The 20088-nt window shown below is 33.7% G+C and overlaps 1 protein-coding gene across 2 annotated transcripts in view; it reads left to right on the top strand.

The window, feature by feature from the left end:
• ZFPM2 (zinc finger protein, FOG family member 2) overlaps positions 1-20088 on the top strand; it is a gene marked incomplete at both ends in the record, with an annotated part of 444979 nt that overhangs the window by 90578 nt on the left and 334313 nt on the right. Inside the window, one exon of one of the 2 annotated variants that reach the window (XM_084230116.1) lies at positions 2221-2379. The exons of the other annotated variant lie outside the window; for it this stretch is intronic. Coding sequence (XP_084086242.1) covers positions 2221-2379 — 159 coding nt within the window. The remainder of the gene's footprint in view (positions 1-2220; positions 2380-20088) is intronic. 2 annotated transcript variants of the gene reach the window in all.

Here is a 20088-nt window from a genome sequence, read left to right as displayed (position 1 = left end):
CAACTATTCAAAATATTTATTATATAATTGGAGACTTATTTATTAGAGAAACTGAAAGCATATAGTCCAAGAGCAGTATATATAGTACTGTAATTTGTTCTAACTGATATTAAGACAGTTTCTTCACAGAATGTTTTGGAATGGATATAAATTATGTGAATAATTAAATATTGGTAACAGATGTTTTATTTTTGGTAAAGTCTAAAGAAGGTCCTCTTGATTTGGGAAGGAATAATTATGTTAACATAGATTAAACATTTCAGAAGGTTTCTGTATTATAACTTACCTATGCTACCTTTGCTTTATAGTTTTATTTATGAAGGAAGGAATAAGTTTAATAACTACCAAGTAATTGCATAACAGTATGATATAGGAATAAAAAGTGTCAAAATAATCTTGAGTTTTCATACAGCTTTTCCACTTATTATCTTGAGACCTTATTCTGATTAACTAACCTCTTGATCTTCATTTTTCAGATCTGCAATATAAAAATAGTAATAATTTTCATATCTAACTCACTGGTTTATTTTAAAGATCACATAAGAAAATGAGACCACTTCATAAGTCTTCTTTTGATCAAATTTGTTATTATAATTAAGTTGTTTGATAAAAAAGAAATATGGAAAATCTTCTATTATATTTTCATTACTCAGAATTAATAATTAAAATTAGGAGATAAATGTTTTAATTGTTACACTATTTCACATTACTATTTTACATATTCCTTGCCTGTCTTGCTACTTGACATAATTGTTTGAACAGTTGAAAGATTGTAAATTTTAAACTTGACATAATGAATAAGAGATTAAAAACAAATGAGATCCATGACTTCTGACTGTGATTCATGCAAAAGCAGAATTTATATATATATTTTTTAAATCCTTTATCTTGAATATAAGAAAACACATTACAAGAACGTTTGGAATGAGGGCATTTCTCCCTTTATATTTGTTATTTTGAAGGAAAAAAGGAAAAAAATAGATTTTTCAAATGAGAAACACATAAGAATTTTTTGCTTGGATGTCTATTATTTAAATCCATGCAACTAATTCTTTCCATAAAATGTGTCATCTGAATTTAGCTCTTGGAAACTTGCTTTTGGGAAACACCAAATATGCCACTCTGCTATGTGTACCTCTGTGTGGCCCCATTTCTATTTGCTTAGAAATATATGTGCATTTTTTGGCCTTGAACATTTCTTAGTGTGTTTCTGAGAGGGAGACTGCCTGTGCCATTTACCTTTAAGTATTTAGCCTGTCTGATGAGACCGCTGACATGAGTGACAATTAGTGCAAATTACCATAATTGTGTTCTTTGACAAAATGCCACATTGCTTTTTTAAAAGCAGATGCAGGCTTCTGCTTAGTTAAATGAGTCAAATACTTGGATTCTCTAAGGCAGTCACACCTTCACAATCGGCCATGTGGTATCCCCACGTCGTTCGCTTCAGATCCATCTGAACAACTACAGCCCTCCCTTTCCTTTCAATAAAATAGGTCCATTAATGTAGTGCACCTCACTCTCATTCACTCTAAGGGAGTTGTATTTTTATTCCTGAAAAAGTATCACATAAATACAAATTACATTTTTTCATTAGAAAACTACTTTTCATTTCAGAAAAAATTCAATTAATTATGAATAGGGTTATGCTTTCATCAGGGAGAGAAATGTGTAATTTTTCTTCAAGCCTCAAACACATATAATGAAATCTTTTCTCAGAATCCACTCTTAAGATGGATTTTTAAAAGTATAGACTTTATTAAAATCTCAGTTCAATTAAAATGCATTCAATTACTTTAAATCTTTATTAAAATCTCAGGTAAAATTGTACAACTGTGTAAAAGAGACTTGTACTCTTTACCAGGCAGTTAATTCTAACAAATGAACATAAAGTGCACAGTTTTGCTCTTTAGGAGAGAATAAAAAAATAAGCGTTTGGCTTGAAGTTGGGGGGTGGGTAAGGATTGGAGATGGAGGTTGCTTTCTGTGTAGTTACTTCACGCCTAGTTTCCTTCCACTTATCACAGCTCAGTGTTTCTTGTGAATCTGCATGTGACATTATCTTGTGTCACTCTTGTGAGTGTCCTTGGTGCTAGCACTTGGCCTATTTATTTGAGTACATTCTCCTCACAACCTTAATCAAAAAGACCCTATTTAAGGGTTTTATTTCACTGCTTGCATTGGATGTTTTTGGTACAGTGTCCCTGATTCTTTTTCAAGGGCCATTAGAAGATGCCATTGAGGAGGAGGAAGAAGAATGTCCATCAGAAGGAACAGATCTCATCTCAAAGGGGGACTTTCCATTGGAGGAAAGCTTTTCCACAGAATTTGGGCCTGAGAATCTGAGCTGTGAAGAAGTGGAATACTTTTGTAACAAAGGTAATCATTCATGGTTACATCCAATATGTGAGTCCATTTACTCAGATGATTTTGTAAAGTCTAAAAAAATGCACTGATAGAATGAAATAAAAGTGCTCAACGTGATATTACATGATTCAAGTCTGAAAATACATGCAAAATTATTAAACATAAAGGATTGTTTTGGGAGATAAAAGAAGTAATTCTGCTTTAATGTCGTTTTGTATAGTTAAACAAATATTTTCATGTTCCTGGCCCTTTAACGATGAAGATTTTCATGTTTATTAGCCAATCAACCAAGTACACTCAATGTTTTTCATTTATTCTTTCAGTCTCTCAACATATTTTTATTGAATGTCAGCTTTTTCAAGGTGTTGAGTGTAAACATTAAATGGGGGAAATGAGTCCCTGACCAAGGTTCTGACTTTTTCTATTTGAAAATAGAATATCTTCTGATACTGACTTTCAGCAATAGAATGGTGCTTTTTTAGATATTGCCACATATAAAAGTACACATCCTTTCTCCATTTTAGATACTCTTTTGACACATTAGCATTATAACCATCAAAGTTCCTGAGACAACGTATCTCGGTGTATTTTTCAGCTTTGATTTGGAGTTAGGTGGCCTTGCCAATAACTGTGACCTCATTTGGCATGTATATACATGTATTTGTTTTTTCCAAGAGTGAGTTTGTTTCCTCATGATTTTTTTTACCCATTGGATTGTTTTGTCTCTGCAAGTGAGACAGGCCTTCTGTTGCCTCCTGCACCAACATATAGTTTCACAGGTGCTTGGTTTACTTCCTTGGCTTATAACGGCTTCTTTTACTGATTTACCTTGACAGTTTCCCAGAGGGCATGACTAATAGTCTGTATCCGTATGTCTGTCTGTGTTTGTGCGTGTCCTATTTTTATATGTGTGTTTTTTTCAGGCAGATAGGGAAATTTTGTAAAGTGAGTTTGTTAGTAGGTTTGTGTGAATTTATTGATCACACTTGATAGTTTGAAATCAAGGATGGTAGTACACAGCTTCCCCCCAAACTGCCAATATATATAGCTCAGTGGCCATGTGTACATTTAATACATATTATCACAACTCCAGAACGATTTTGTCCTATTGCTGGAGTGTTAGAAACAAAAACACCAGCCAGATCCCGTGCCTGTAGCTTCCCAGCCCCTAAAACAGAGGAAATGGAATGTCAGCACCAACACCAAGACATTCTGAAGTTCAGAAAATTCTCTTGGACCATTAATTCCCAAAGCCTTTAAGATGTCTTTATAACTTGGCACTTTGGCATTTTCCCTTAGCATGTCAAAATACTTTTGTTTGGAAAACTTAAGTTAGTCCAGCCATGTTTATGTCTCCAATATCAAAGATTTTGGGTTGAAAATGAGAATGATATGAATGATATGAACAAATAGGCCTTCTTTTGCTAGTGTTGACTCAGATTTCAAGAAATGTTAATTGTTCTAGATGTTAGAATAATATGAACTTACAGCAATATATATCAGAACTGTGTGGAGAGGAAGAGTTTTCAAGTCTGTATTTGAAGACATTGCATTTCCTTCTTTCTTAGGAAAAACATCCTTTAGTGCATTACAGATTGTCTACCTTATGTGCAATTGCAATACAGAGAGAAGCCAATACTTAGAAGCTACTGTTTCTTCTTCTTATTCTTGTTCATGAAATAGTATATGGATGCAGGCATTTCTGTCAATTTAATTAGTCTGGCCAGGCAATAATGATAGACATTGTTAGATATAGTTTACATTTTGGGACAATTATTAGTTTAGGGCTCTGTTTAGTGAAAGAATATAGAACTCCAGGGTTTTTTTAAGCAATTTTTTGAGGTAACTTTGGTTTACAACATTGTACATGATGTAGAGGTGTTAGGTACATGTTACCACACCATACCACCAATGTACCCATAGTCCTCCATCATAGTCCATGTGTCCCTTCCCCACTTGGCTCTCCCTTCTCTGGTAACCCCAATTTTACAGAGAACTCCAGGCCTTAAGTTAGTAGTTTCTTGAAAGAAGATATGACAGATACTTACACAATTACATAATATGATCTCAGACAATTACCTCCTTCTATACCAAAGCCCTATATGAAAAATTGCAGGCCTTTAGAAACTTAAAAAAAAAAGAATTATAATTGTTAAGTACATTGCTTAGTGAATATTTTTGTTAGCTGTTTGATGAGCAGTTAATGTAAAGAAATATATCAAATATATCAATAGACTATTTAATATATGTAGATCATAAATGAAGTATACTTAATAAATTAAATTATAAAAATAAGTTTCTAATGTTTTGTTTGAAACTAGAAAGTAATAAGTAAGAGTAACAATTTTTATTTTCACATGCTTTTCAGGAAAAACACTATCACTATTGGAACTAGTGTTATTTTACTTAATAGAAAAAAAAATCATTATTTCATTCTTGTTGAATGTGAACCCAGGGAATTCCCATTGAAGTCAATAGTACCTGGTGTGAGAGAGAGAACTCTTTGATAGATACTGCATCCCCTTGAGGTCCTACAAGAGTTTCCATTCGTTTTTCACATAAGTTGATTAGCTATAATAGGAAGAAAAATTTTTCTCTCTGAAAAATTGGAAACTAATTTTTCTATGGAAATTCATGTGAGTCTCAGTGATACACAGTTTTATTTTCTTTCCAGTTGTAAAGGAGACAGATTAGACATTTTAAAAGAGTGTGAGCACTTAAATGGTTAATGATGCCACTGTCAGGATTGGAAAAACACATGAGAGCTGTTCCTCTGAAGAAAAATGTTTTACTTGGGCTCATTAATGAAACATATACATTTTGTACATATTCTAAATCCTTTACAACTTAAAAATTGTCAATACATATAGGAAAATGATGTGGCTTATTTGGAATATTTCTTCCCCTAAGGATCTAGTGATGATCAAAATCCGGCAGTGACATTGTTGCTTTAGTGGGCTCCAGGGATATGATTTTTGAAGATCAAAATCTTTGTTCTTATTAAGCAAAGGATAGTTAGTTAAAAATCCAATATCACATAAACATGGCTGGACTATCTGAAGTTTCCCAAACAAAAGTGTTTTGACATGCTAGGGGAAAATGCTGAGGATATACAATACATAAATTCACAATATACTTTCATTCATACTTTAGCAACTGTCTTTTATCAAAAGCAACCCTATGTGATTATAACTTTCTTTTTAAAAAAGGAAAGAAAAACTCTGCTCTTTATACATAATTGAAGACATTGCTTATTATAAGTAAAAGCTCCTAATTCCTTTGAAAATTGAACTTCTACATTACATAGGATATTTTTGGTATTATGAATGACTAACAATTATAGTATTTTCCTCAGTTCTATTCAGATATATACTATTTTCTTGATGTCAAAGGGTAGGCCTTTTTAAAAGTTTCAAGGCATTTATTAATATTAGTACATTTGCTAGTTATTAAAAATCATATGATTAAATATGACCCAAATCACTCTTATAATGTAATATTCAACAGACTTGGCAAAAAATGTTGGTCAGAATTTTGCCAGCTTTAAATGTGTAATATTTTTAATCATATGAATCCAGTGTTAAAAATATTCACAATTAGAAATGGAAAAGATCACCTTTAATAAACCCTTGCTGTAACTGCAGGTCTGAGAATTGAACTTGGCGATGATATTGAAGTTTCCTACATCAGTTTTTACTTGGGATTAGTTGCATATTTCATGTTTTTCTTATTCATCTTTGAAATGAATGAAATGGACTGTTTTTTTAAGAGATGCTATTTCAAAGTAGTTTTGATAGCCTTACATTTTAACAATTTTAGTTAAATATTTAGCAGTACTTTTCATTTCTTCATCCTCTTTTGTGCAGTGGGTTTAGATCATTTGGCATCTTGCCTTACAGTATCTCTGGGAGGAAGGAAACAAGCAAGAATTATTTCCTTGAATTTACAGATGACGAAGACATCAAGGCAGGGCCCATAAGTGCTACACATTTCCTGTGGTAGTGGATTATTTGTACTTCGATGACTTTTTCTTCTGCTTTTCTTCTGGTTTATATAATCAACATAGGAGCATAACAGTGCCTATGTAGAACAAAGCAAGTTAGTATAACTTAATATGTAGGTCCTCTGCAAACCAACCTGGATAGTTTGTCCCTGCTGGTAGGTGTGTCCCTGCTGGTAGGTGTGGAGTCTTTTACATATTAGTGATTCCTTGATAAACTCAGAGACAGTTTCATCATAAAGTTGACATGGAGTTGTTCTAACACTGGCCTACACCTGATGAATTATTTGGGAGAGGGGTTTCCCACTGAAATATTATAGTCTGTTAATGTCTGAAGTGAAATGGACATATCTTGGGATAACATTCCAGGAGAAAGTCACAGGATATGTGAACAGGAAGAAAAGTAATATGGTCAGTACAATGTAATACTAGTAAAAAACAACCCAACTTGGAAGAAACTAGATGTGAGTGAACTTTGAATCATCAAAAATTGAATCATCAAAAATTATTACCTAGAAAAGTTATCAAGAGTTCTTACTCAGTGTTCTTATCTTATGCCATCATCTACAAACAGCTGAAAGGGAAAGTTATGCCACATCATAGTTGATTTTGTAAGAAAAAACAACCTTAATTCTAGTCCTACTATTTGGATATGGAGAATGGCCAGAGATATCATTGGATGTAGTGTTTATCCTAAGACATGAACTTATATTAACATTTCAGTCTGGAAAGACTAGGGCTTAAAAAGAGCATAAAAGAAATCCATAAAATAAAAAGTTTTACCACATCCAAAAAATTTCATAGAGGTAGTATGCAGAAAGCAAAGGTTATATTTCTATTTCAAAGTATTTAAAATCTTTTTTTGTTTTGAAATCTTTAAAATTGAAATATGCAAAGCTTATTAAAGAAAACAATAAAACCTGAGTTACTCAGATTTGAATTTAGCTCTAACCCCAGAAGTAATTAATATCAAACATATACAGATATTTAATTGGGTAAACAGAAGCGTCCAATTTTGTACAATAGAGCAAATTCAGTACAACTCAACCCATATATTAAATGTCCTCTATATGCCAGATCTCTTTCCAGAGCTGGGAATACAGCAGAGTCAAAATTCACTCCTTGGTCTCAGGAGGAGAAAGACACAATGAGCAACCACAATCACATTATAGAATATGAAGGGTGATGTTGAACACTACAAAGAAAAACCATACAAGTAAGGGTTATGGAATCCCCTGAGGTGAGTGTGAGTGGGTGTGTATGCATACTATTTTTAAAAATGATGGAGTAGGTAAATTTTGAGCAGAGTTGTGAGGCAAGTAGTCAAGTTAGCTGGTGTTTCTGGAAGCCAGAAGAGGACAGCAGAGACCTCCCTAGCTCAGGAGTAGTCTTACCTGTGGAAGGCTTGGGTGAGTCATGGAGCAAAGATGACATGGGACAGAGAAGGCACATGGCCATGAAACTGTTTGTAGATGCATAGAAAAGAAAGGTCTGCAGAAATAAAAGGTTAAAGCAGGAAATGGGAGCATGTGAATTGGGAAAGCTGCTAGGAAATACAGAAAACCCCAGTCAGAATTATCCCTTTCACCAGGACTCTGTGAGAATTCCATCTGGAGCTCATTAATGTAGTTTCCATAAGAGCATTTTTGGGGTGTCTCAGAATGGTAAGAGTCACCTTTCTCCCTTCCACAATACCAGAGTAGGCTGTGAGGTCTCTATAACTCTTCACATCCTTGAACATAAAGCATAGGAAGCATGAAAATCAGAATAAATTTCATCATAATGCCTAACTATTTCTGTTATTCTTCTAGACTCATTGTAATGTGCCTCTCCCCTTCCACCTTCTTGTCTTTCTAACACTACAAATAGTACTTTGTTTAGACATTGAAATAAATAAATATATATGTAAAATCTAGATCATTAATGCTAAGAAGAGGAAGAAAACAAAACACATTTGTAGACTGGTTGTAAGAGTAGTAACTGCTTGTTTTTCATTTGATCCATTGTCAAACGTTCATGGTATTTCATTTCCTATTTTCTTATTTTTTAGTTCAGAAAGTCTATTTAGCTGTATTTGATAAACCCCTTTCAATCAATATGGTTTCTTTCCTCCTCATTTATGCATTTAATGACATGTTTTTGCCTCCTCTGATGCTTGGGCAACTGGAATCAGAATCAGCAAAAGGCAGCTCTACACCATAATCACTTTGCCTCAATAAGGAACAAGCTCTTTACAGGCAACATTTTTTCTTTTTCTTAACGGGATTAAGAAGCTGAGCTTTTTAAATTCTTGCATATAACATTGACATTTCCAGGGTGTGTTTGGACCAGGGAGTTCAAAGAGAAGGAATAAAAAAGAAAAGCCAATATGACTTTGTTTTTTACCTTGCTGGAGGAGCTGTTTGTGCAAATCGCCTATAAGCTTATTGACCTGGATCTTTGACTCCTGTGTTCTCTGGATTTGGCTGGAGTGGGGACACTGATGGAGCTCTGATAGAGCTGATTGAACAGCCCCCAGCTTTGCTTGGCACAGACCTTTCTTCCTTTTCTCTGCCACCTCCTCCTCCTCCCTCCACATGACATTATTGTGCCTTGGCAAACTCTGTTTTCCTTGATCCAGTACTTTTTTTCTTTCTGAAATTAGTTTAAAATCATTAATTTTTTCTTACATAAGTCATCTCATGATGCAAATGGAAAGTACAGTAATTCTTTTTAGAAGGCAGAAGTGGAGGTTATATTAGTGTCCTTGCATTTTTATTGTATGAGATGGAAAAAAAGAATACCTTCTGACATTGTGGTATCACTCATTTCTGTCCATCTTAAAATCCCCCAAACAAGTTTTTATTTGTAATCAGGTTGATTTTTTTTTTCTTAAGCCATAATTGTTGGGAAAATGAGGGAGACCTGGAAAGCAATTAGTTTATATAGGAGAGTCAGGATTTTCTTGGCATTGATGCTACCATAGAGCCTGCAAATTTTGTCCATGTTTTAGTGTTTTACATATAAAGGTCAGATCAAGCTTTGTCTGTCTACCTCATCTCTGATATATTATAATAATTAAAACAGAATTAAAATGATTTATTTTATGCAGTGTTGAAATGGCTCCTCATATCATTTTACAAATCATGTATGATAATATATACCACTTCTTAGATAGGATAAAATAAATTCATTATTTTTTTCTGTTTGCTGGCCATCAACAAATATCCACTGTGCATTTTGCTAAAGACATTTTTGAAGCATATTAAAATGCAATAGAATATATAATTACCTAATTCTTTTTTAATTTATGAAATGATTTCTTATTGTAATGAAGTACATTTCATTCTGCTTTTACCTGTCTGTATGTCAGAAGATATTTATCTAAGTTTTAGTTTTATCCTTATTTTGTATCAGGGTCATTGCTGTTAAAAATAAAAATTGAAATTTAATATAATATCATATTTTACCCTTTAGAGAATTTGCCTTCTGGGTTTTATGTTTAAAGTTTTTGCAAGTACAGAAACATTTTTTAACTGTAAAATTTAGTGTAGATTTGTTATTTTCCCTGCAATGTTGAAAGTTAAGAGAAAAGTAAGAATTCATTTAGCCACTGGTACTTTATACATATGGAGCTAAGCATCTAGATAATAAGGCATCTGCATTATTGATTGTCTTTTTCACTTTTAATCTAGATATTGAATTAATTAATCATTAATATTAGCTGAGTTCTATAAAGGAGTACTTATTTATAATCCCTTTTATTGCCACCTTGTGATGTTTCACATAAAATGAAGAGCCCATATTTCTTGAAGCAATTAGTTTTGATCAAGCTGTATATATATAAATACTTAAAAGGCTTTAAAAATTTTTAATTTGCTCAAATTTTAAAAATGTGTATTGCAATTTGTGCTGATCTACTTTGATGTTTGGCAGTCATTTACATCTTAGTAATTCATAATTTATAGAAAATTAAAAGTATTACCAGCGCTTGGAAAGTCTGGAAAGAATGTATTTTAATCATATGGAAATAATATAGGGGACAACCTTGAATCTGATTGTGATTTGCGATAATTATGGAGAAACTCATCTCTTAGAAGTGGTCTTTTCTCCTCTTTTCTACCCTTAAATATCATAAATGACTTGAAAATATTTCTTGGTTTGGCACTAGCTTTTTTTTAGACTTAAATAAGATTTTCCAAGTTCTTAATCTTCTAATATAAAATTCATATTTTCTTGCTAGTATGCAAAATTTCTCTAATGTTTTAATTTTCATTTGGGAAGCAACAGGCAATATTAAGGCATTTGCCCCTTCATTGCCTGATGGGATAATCTTTATCTCTGGTAAGCCTAAATGTAGAGTGTGTAAATGGAAATGTAGAAAGCTGTGGTATGATGAATTTAATTATAGTAATAAAGTCAGTCACTTTTTTGTTGTTCTTAAAAGGTCAAGTAAAAATAACTGAATGTGATACATCAATGAAGTAAATGCTGATAACGAATGCAGATTGCTCTTTCAGCTTTTTTGTAGTTCAATAAGATTTCACAGATTGGCATTGAGGCTCTGTATCAATTATAATAATTATAGTAATGGTAATAACAACCTTCATTTGCTGACTGCTCCTGAAAGTCAGACATCCGACTACACACATATCATCTCTAATCAACTTACTGTCCTGCAGGGTAGATGTTATTTTCACCCGAGACGTCCAAGTCTCACCCGAGTCTTGGCCAAAGTCACAAAACCTGAAAGGTTCATACTGAGTTAAAACTTAGGTTATTGGCACTTACAAAAGCAGAGAATTCATTTTGATTTCTGAAGTCCTTCATTGTACAATTTCAGTAGAAAGAGATGTGTACGTCTGAAGAAACCTAGACATATCTGCTCTAGGGTATTTTAAACCTGGAATTCTCTTATTAAACACATATTAAACATAGTGTATCAGTCAAGAATAAGATCATATTCAAAACAGTTAAGGTAAATGAATTAGGAGTGTGCCTAAAATATTTCTATACTTTTGGTACTTTTTTAAATACTTGCTGTCAATGTAAAACAGCATGCAGTAAACTTGGCATTTTGATATGAGAAGGCTCTTACTGAAAGTTCTTTAGATTAACTATGCTAACTGGATGATTATGTAACCCTGATTTGATGGCATAAAAAAAGCCACAATTTGTCCCTACTTCTTTCTTATGAACTTGTTTTCAGGTAATTCAAAAGAACGGACAACCCAAAATCTGTGTACTTGGGCAGAAGCCAGTAATAAATTGCAAGCGTGTTTACAAATCCATCAGAGACTATTTGAATAGGAATTTCAGCCCTGTAGAAATGTTTGCAAAGTGAACTCTTTCAAACAGCTTGACCTTAACACAAAATAAGACCAAATAAAAAGCGGAGAAAGGAAGGAAGGAAGAGGGGAAGAGGGCATTGTTTGCAGGGAAAGCTCTGGGCACTGTGAAAACTTTTCACTTTTCTGAAGGAAATGCAGTAGAGCAGATGGTAAGAGTGGAAGTGAGATAAACATAGGAACTGGAAAAGCAAGCAATACGTTCTAACAGGTTCTGTATCAAAGATCTGGAGAAGCAGAAAGATTAGACAAGGAACTGTTCTGAAACCTGACAGTGGCTGTATCTTACCAAGTCTTATGCACACAGCAAAGGTGGAAAGTAGGATTGCTCAGACACTAGGCTGTGATTATATTTTTCTGACAGTGAGAAGGGCAGGTCTCTTTAAGGATTGTTTTTAAAGATAGAGATTTATCAAGGTGAAAATCTGCAGTGCAGATATAAAGCATGTTGCCCTCCCCCCACCTACTATTTAACAATGGGATTTGATGTAATTTCTATTGTTGCCATAGAATTGGCAAGAGACACTATATTTTGGGTCTTAGATAAGCTTTATTATTTTTTTCCATGCAAATTATGGTCCAGGCTAGTTAACTAAAACTAAGAACTTGTTTCTGGTTGTATAGCATGGATATGTGTGAGTACCCACACATGACCATGGATGTGTGCAGGGAGAAATGGAAATATATTTTAAAAAGTTCTCATTTCTTAAAGAGACAGTCATCCAGTAAGGGAAGGAACACATATGCACCAGTGAGACAAGGAACTATATATAAAGAGTAGAGAAAATGTCGAGTTTGGACAGATGAAGAAAGCAGTGTGTCTATATTATCAAGCTGCTTTGTGGCAATGTGCAGCATTCTAGCATGAAACTTTTCACTGGTGTATATCTGCCTCATTTAATCCTGTTCCCCTGTATCCATTCCTAATGCCTTACTAGCAAAGAGAAGACAGAGATATAGTAAGGTATAACAACAGACAGCAGTTCTACAAAAGTATAGTCATTCTGAAAGAAAAACAATGGACTGGGAAAATGATATACTAAGGGAACCTAAATTTAGGAAAAAAATTATGTGCTTTCTCTATAATTTCAGTCAGACTGAGGAATTTTTAAGGTGGCACCAAAAAATCAGATCATTAATAAAAGGAATGAATTTTGAAAATCTATGTAAAAAAACATATCTCATCCTCACACTTCACATTTCCAAACAATAATTAGCTATGCTCTTTCCCTTTTAGTTTATTTAGCAACTGTTTAGATATTTTTATATTGAATGATAGACCTAGTCTGTTGGATGCCCTAGAGTGTAGACAGAACTTACCTGTAGACTCCTTCTCAGGCCCTGCATCCAGTTTTGTAAGGATAATTTTGTCTTCTGTCTTTAAGCAGGCCCTCCCAAATTGTATAGGCTTCAGGCCCCAGAGAGCCTAAGTGAACTCCCCTTATCACCTTCAGTAAATATGTTTGCTTTCATAGGTGACAGCAATGATCAAGAGTGTGGTTTGACTTCAGCTTCCTAATTTTTTGAAATCTCTTGAATCAAATTCCTAAAATGTTTTCACTTTTATAATAGATATCTGAATTTCAGATCTATTATGATTATAGAATAATTTCCCCTGGGCCTAAAGAGATGACAATGAAATCACTGTTAAAAATTGAACAAGAAAGGGAAAGCATTTTCCCATGTTTCTGAAAATCTAGACAATGTGATGGCACTGTTTTTCCTGTGTTATCACCAGCAGCCAGGGACCCTTTGCTAGTCTGGAGGGAGAAGATGCTGTGGGAAGACCTTGTGGTAAAAGAGTTCGAATGGGTCTCATGATAACGTACTTGAAGTGGAAACTAGATATGGATCTGAGTTGGATGAGACTGATGTGACCTAGAAAATGTGTCATTTTTACCCCCACAGATACAGACAATTCATTAGGAGGGCCAATTCAGCTGTGAGAATAGGTTTCTGGAAACTGCCACCAGATTTTGCTTCTTATGTCCATTGTCTAGAACTTAGTCTTATGGAATGGTCTACCTCATGTAAAAGAGAGGCTGAAAAATGCAGTTTTTACTATCAGGTGACCGTTTGTCCAACTTTAAATTCTATTGCTATGGAGGGTTTTCAGCAGATGCAAAAGGTACTATTTTATTTGTGTTTGCTTACTATTGGCATGATAAATGATCCAAAGCTTTGTGACCATCAGCCCATTCAACTTCTTTGTTTTATCCATCCAAGAGTTCTTTGAACTCTTATATCAGAGATTGTGGGATATGCAGTGGGTATCATGTGATTAACACAGGGAAGTTCCTGGCTCTCCTGTAATTTTCATATTAATGGGGAAGTAGGCATTAATGATATAATCGCGCAAGTGGTACAGGGTGTTTGACCTAGCGAAGAAGTGCAAAATAGGCCTTAAGAATATGACCGTTGAGGGCCTCCCGGTGGCACAGCAGGTTGAACACAGCTCTGTGAAGCTGTCTGCAGCCTCTGCAGTGCGGGTTCGATTCCCGGCCAGCCAGGGAGATTCCCACATGGCGCAGCAGACCTTTCCTGTTGCACCTGCTGCTCCCCTCAGCACTGCTTTTGGTCCGTCTGCCTGTTCTGTTCCCCACTCTGTCTCTGGTGAATCCTCTCACCCTCCTGCACCTCTAGCCTGTACCCTAGCTATTGTATAAATAAAAAAATAAATCTTTAAAAAAAATGACCCTTGAGCTGGTATCTAGTGCTGAGTAGGCATTAATTAGGTAAATAGAGGTAATGGAGTGTCAGAGTGAGCAGCATGGGGTTGGCAAGAGCTTCATTAGCATGCAAAGAGGGCAGTGGAGTCTAGGAGTGAGTTGATCCTAGAAGATAAATATGGGCCAGAGCTATCAGCAAGGACAGTAATCCTAAGACAAAGGAAAGGAAATAATGAGAAGAGGATGTGTAAGAGACCAAGTCAAGTATCTAAAAAGCTGAAGCATTAAATATAAATTTGAGCTTCCTAGAAGCCATAGTAAAGAGAGAAACCATATGAGTATGATGTAATTCTATTGACTAAGCAGCAGAAAGAGCAGAGTTTATTAGAACAAAGAAGTGTTATTTGCTATTTGTGACCTTTGAAAGGAAGTCATCATTAGGGCTTGTGAGCAGGAGTTATATAATGGACTTTCAGATCCGAACCTAAGTCTTTATTAGTTGTCCCAGAATTTACATTTTCCTGACTTTAGCATTTTGGATATGTGATTTAAATAAAGTCTATTTATAATGAGTATAATATAATAATGGAACACTATGTAAATGAGTGATTGTTATGAATCATATTCTTAAATGGATTATGAGAGGCATGGCCTCTCTGGAATGAATCATTTTGTTAAAAAGGGAAGAATAAGCAATCAGATTATATGCAAAGCAATGTTCAAATATTTTTATCTTCGTAAATTGTTTTGATTTTTTTCTGTGTAGTTTGGTTGGTTGAGGACACTTTCACAGATTGTAGGATTTGGTTTTACTTTTTGTTGTTCATAATGATGATTTCTTAAAGTGAATTCTGGGAATACAGCTTAAAGACTGAGACAAAGGGAAGAGAGTGGTGTTTTGATGGCAGAGCAACAGATATCTGTGGATAAGTAAGTAAAGTTCAAAATCTTCATTGACAAATTATCAAGCATTATTTTGTCTCTTTAAACCAAGAAATGCCTTATTCTGTAGACTCCTCTGAATAGTATGTAGTAGCAATAGAGGGAGTTTCTTTTTAATAGCACTGAGCTTTTTTATGGTGGGTGGAGAAGAGAAATAGTTAATGGGAAAACATATTGAATGTTTTCATTGGAAACATTCAATGTAAACATTGACCTGCATGTTTTAGAAACACCTTTTAAAGTAGAATGTCCTCCCCTCCCTGACTTGTTTATGTATTGACTCTTTAAAGCGCTTATTGATAGATATAATGATTGGCACTCCTTAAATCAGATATTGCTAGAAATTTGCCTTATTTTATCTCATCTGGAAATTTCCCTTGATTTTAAATCTTCAGTGAACTTAAACTTTGGCAAAAAACCTTTGCACGTGGAGGATGATGTTGACATTAGGAAGAAATGTTCACTATTGTAGAAAGAATTTATAAGCCTGTTTTTCTTCCTAAAGTTATCAATACTTTCCATTTGACTTCTGTGTGACATAGTTACCATAAACATTAGTGTCTTAAATATTCTTACTTTCTGTAATAAAATGCCACAGATTATAATCACCTTTGATTGAGTATTCAGTTTCTCTTCAAAATAACAGACTTAGCCTTGAACTACTGTTATCAACTGTTTCAAGATTGTTTCCTCATTCAGGATCTTAAATTTTATAATCAAATAAATATGGATTATTTTCTTTTGCTCTGTTTAATCAACCATGTATTTTAGGTATGAAAAAGTTACAGGAAATGACATGTATTTTTGAAAATAGTTGTATACTGAGTCTAGCTATCTAGAACATGGCAAAATTCCACATTTTCTTAGACGTCTGTTGTGAGTCAAAGGGATATTTGAGTCAGACACCATTACAGGGTTTCACAGAACACTGGACCTATTTTCAAACAGTTGAAATGTATAAATATACTTTTAGGTATCAGCATAAAGGGATAACAATTGCATGCTTTTATTTCTGTATCTGGAGATATAACCATGTCTATAATTTGGCAAGGCAGAGTTAATTTAACATGACACCTTTGTTTGGAGAATCTGTAACCAAACAATTGTTTTAAGCTAAGCAAGATTGTGAGGCTATTAGGCAAAGCAAACACCAACTGAATTTTCAACTTTAATGTCCTCGCCCTTCAATATAAGCTGCAGTTTTCTGTTTTTGACTGTTATAGTCCTTTAACCAAAGCTATCTTGTCTGATGATAAAACCATAAGTGTATGAAGCACACACATTTTTCATCTCTTTTATGACCTTATCTTTCATGAGCGGCTTCTGTGAAGGTATCCTAACTATAGGAAGCACCTGGAAAACATATGTGATATCTATTCTCTGATAAGCAGTTGTGAACAAGAAAGTAGATCTGTCACTTCTGAACTGTTCATTGTTAAAAAATACTTTGATGATTTAGCTGATTGCAAAATACATTATAGGGATGACTAACAGCTACAGTAACACTCCTAGTCAAGAAAGTTCAATAGTTATATTGTACAAGAATTTCTATAAGAGGTTAATATTGATAGGAACTACATGGATTAAAAGAGCAGGGTTGAGAAAGGCTGTTTGCTTGCATGACTGCTTTCAAACACTGCTGCTATTTTGTGCTGAAAAAAGTGACTGTCTTGGAATGCAGCAAATCTTTAATTTCTACGGGAATGTCTAACTTTCAGTGAAAAGATGTTTGTTTGTGTTTTTGAAATTATTCTTGCCTGGCAAACAGAGCTACTGGCTTTACCACCTTGCCAACAATACCTAATATGGAATTTAAAGATGCTGTTTTATGTGTTCAAGACTAAATTCTAGTCCATTTCCCTAGCCATTTGTACTGTGCATTATATTGCTCAATAACATCTTCAATTTCCTCCTATAGGACTCTCAATGATTCTGAAAACTAAACTAAGAAAAATGGAAGGGCCCACAAAATATGTGTGATATCTTTTAAAAGAGCAACAAAAGAGTTTAATCTTGCACTGGAAAACCATTAACTCCATAGCCATAATTTTAGAAATATTATAGAATTTGTTACCACTTGACATTTATTCCATTTCATCATTTTATGAATTGGTCTCTGTGTGTGTGTGTGTGTGTGTATAGTCATTATCCCATTAAATGTTTGTGCTTTGCTAAAAATACACTGAAATTTCTATTCAAAAGTATGTGAATAAAGAATTTAACAAGTAAATGAATGAATGTCGAATACATTCCTCTTTCTGTAATTCTCTTCCTAGCATCCTTTTTTTTTTTTTTTTTTTTTTGTCTTGCATTTCTCTTCCTACCAACAATAATTTTGGAGCAATATCTTAACAAACTTGTCATTATTATCTTGGCTATTAATAATTCATGCAATATCAATAAGTTACTTTAGAGTGCTGATTTCAAACATACAAGAATTAAAAATGGATAGACGATTTTAAAAAAGATGGTCAATACAGTCATTTCCATTCAAATCAAGAAGCAGGAGTTGGGTCAATATCAAAATAAAGTTCTATTTATAAATTTTCCATGAGAATAAACATATTGAAAATAAAGAATCAGTATATTAGGAGGGAAAATAGTGTTTATTAAAAGTAATTCAGAGATTCTACATATGAAACCAAAATCTAATTTTCTAACTGGTCATTGAGCAATGGTTTTTGATTGTGCATCTTTGTGTACTTACTTTTCTTAAGTTTCCAGTGAAATACAACACTTTAGACTAAAGCTCATAAGGATTAAATCCATCCAATGTTTCATTTTAACATAGAAGCATAATTTAGAAACAAGACATATATAGGACGTGCAGAAAGTAGCTCTAAGCTCACATCAACTACCTTTGTGGCCTGACATCTAGTAGATTTTGACTTATATTTCAGTAGGTTTGGAATATAGTCTTCTGAGTTATATTGGGTTGGAATCAATTCTTGGCACTTCCACTTAATAGCAATGTGCCTGGGCATCTTCTCATATACCTGCCTCTTGTTATATCCTTCTGAATGTTAGTGATACTAATGTATGTCAGAGTCGTTAATGTGATGTTCATAAAGCATTTCACTAGTGCTGATTGGTGCTTAAGAAATAGTTGCCATATTTAGGTTTAATACAGAATCTGAGCTTGATGACATGATCTCTGCCTTATCTGTCCTTATGATTTCAGTATTTGATATATAGCAGATGTTAAAATTAATGTAAATTTAATTCTGACTCCTTTTATTTTCTACATCCAGTGTAGCATTTCAAATGGTATTCTTATGTTTTTGCTTTCTTTTAGAAAACAAGATTTAAAAAGCAGGCAAGACTTATCTAGTCTCCCTCAGAATTTATTTTTATTAATGAGAAGTATATATTGCATGTTTACCCAGCTTCATAAACAGCTTAAAATAGTCACAAAATATAATTTCTTTTGAGCTGGTAATTGTGTACAATCAACTAGTTTTTATAGTGCTCCTTTAAATACTCTACAATGTTTATTTTCAGTAGTTCTAATTATATGTGCTGCATAATGAAACAAATTAGAATAAATCATCCCATGAATCAGGATTATCAATACTGAGTATTTCTCCAGATGTTGGTACAAGTGCATGTAAACTCTACAGTTCTGAATTGGCAGTTAAATGACATTTAATCAAAGTATTTTATTAAATTGCTATTATGTGAAATTCCTAGTTCAGTCAAGCCCTTAATGGACTGAATTATATTATTTTCATTTTGAGAGGTTTACCAGTTTCTCTGTGTATAAAAAGGTCTGCTGAGATTTACAGTCATTCTGCCATTTTCTTTTCCTAGTGATACTAGAGGAAAATGATCCATGGGAAAATATCACAATGAAGGAAGGAAAAGATTTCATTCAGTTCATCATCATATAGTGGCTGTATTTCTAGAACTGTTTCGCTTTAGCATCTTAAAATGTTATCTGTATCCTATTCTTGCATCATTGAAATGTCTTTAGCTCACAACCTTCAACCTGTCATTTTGCCTGTACAATAACTTAATCACTATAATCTTTTTCATATGGAATTCTTTGGGGAGATGGCTCTCATTTTTAATCTGAAAAAATGATTTTCAATCATGAGCCTTAGGACATGAAACCTACAAAGTTTGGTTTCATGTAAGATTATGCCTCCAAAATTTTAGATATATATTTGGTTTTTTCCTCAAGGAAGCTTCCATGGCACCATTTCTGGGTTAAGAGTTAAGTCTCTATGCTCCTATCACATCATGAACTGTGCCCACCTACTTACTCATCACACGAGGTCACATTCTATTGATTTGTTTCTATTCTAGTCTGTAAGTTTGATTTGTCTCTGTTCTAGTCTGTAAGTTATTGAAAAAAAGGGAGCACTTTGTTTTGTATTCTCAGTGTTCAACACAGTGCCTAGGGGTAAAAAATAGTATTTTATTCAGGTAGTAAACAGTGGTTTAGATTACCTCTTTTCAATAGATATGAACATTTATAGATTCAACTAAATTCTTTAAACTTATAAATTATCTGATTGTTGTGATTGCTCTGAGTATAATTGTCCAAACATACTTCTTTCTCACTATGTAGCTCATTGTTTTCTTTCCAGATATGTAATTTGCTTAGTAAAATATTTCAAAGTAGACAACTGTAGTCACAAAAATTTTGCAGAAGCATGTCTACAAATATTTCGCACTGCTTTCAATATGAAGGTGGAAGTCCAAAATTAATTGCAAGAGGTTCTCAATAGCCAATGTCATTTTATGTTTCTGTTCTCCGAATGACTAGATCATATATGTT

This window comes from Talpa europaea, assembly GCF_964194135.1.
Source record: "Talpa europaea genome assembly, chromosome: 3".
NCBI classification, from domain to species: domain Eukaryota; kingdom Metazoa; phylum Chordata; class Mammalia; order Eulipotyphla; family Talpidae; genus Talpa; species Talpa europaea.
The sequence above is the reverse complement of the archived record's forward strand: the minus strand, read 5'-3'. Positions and strand labels throughout refer to the sequence as shown.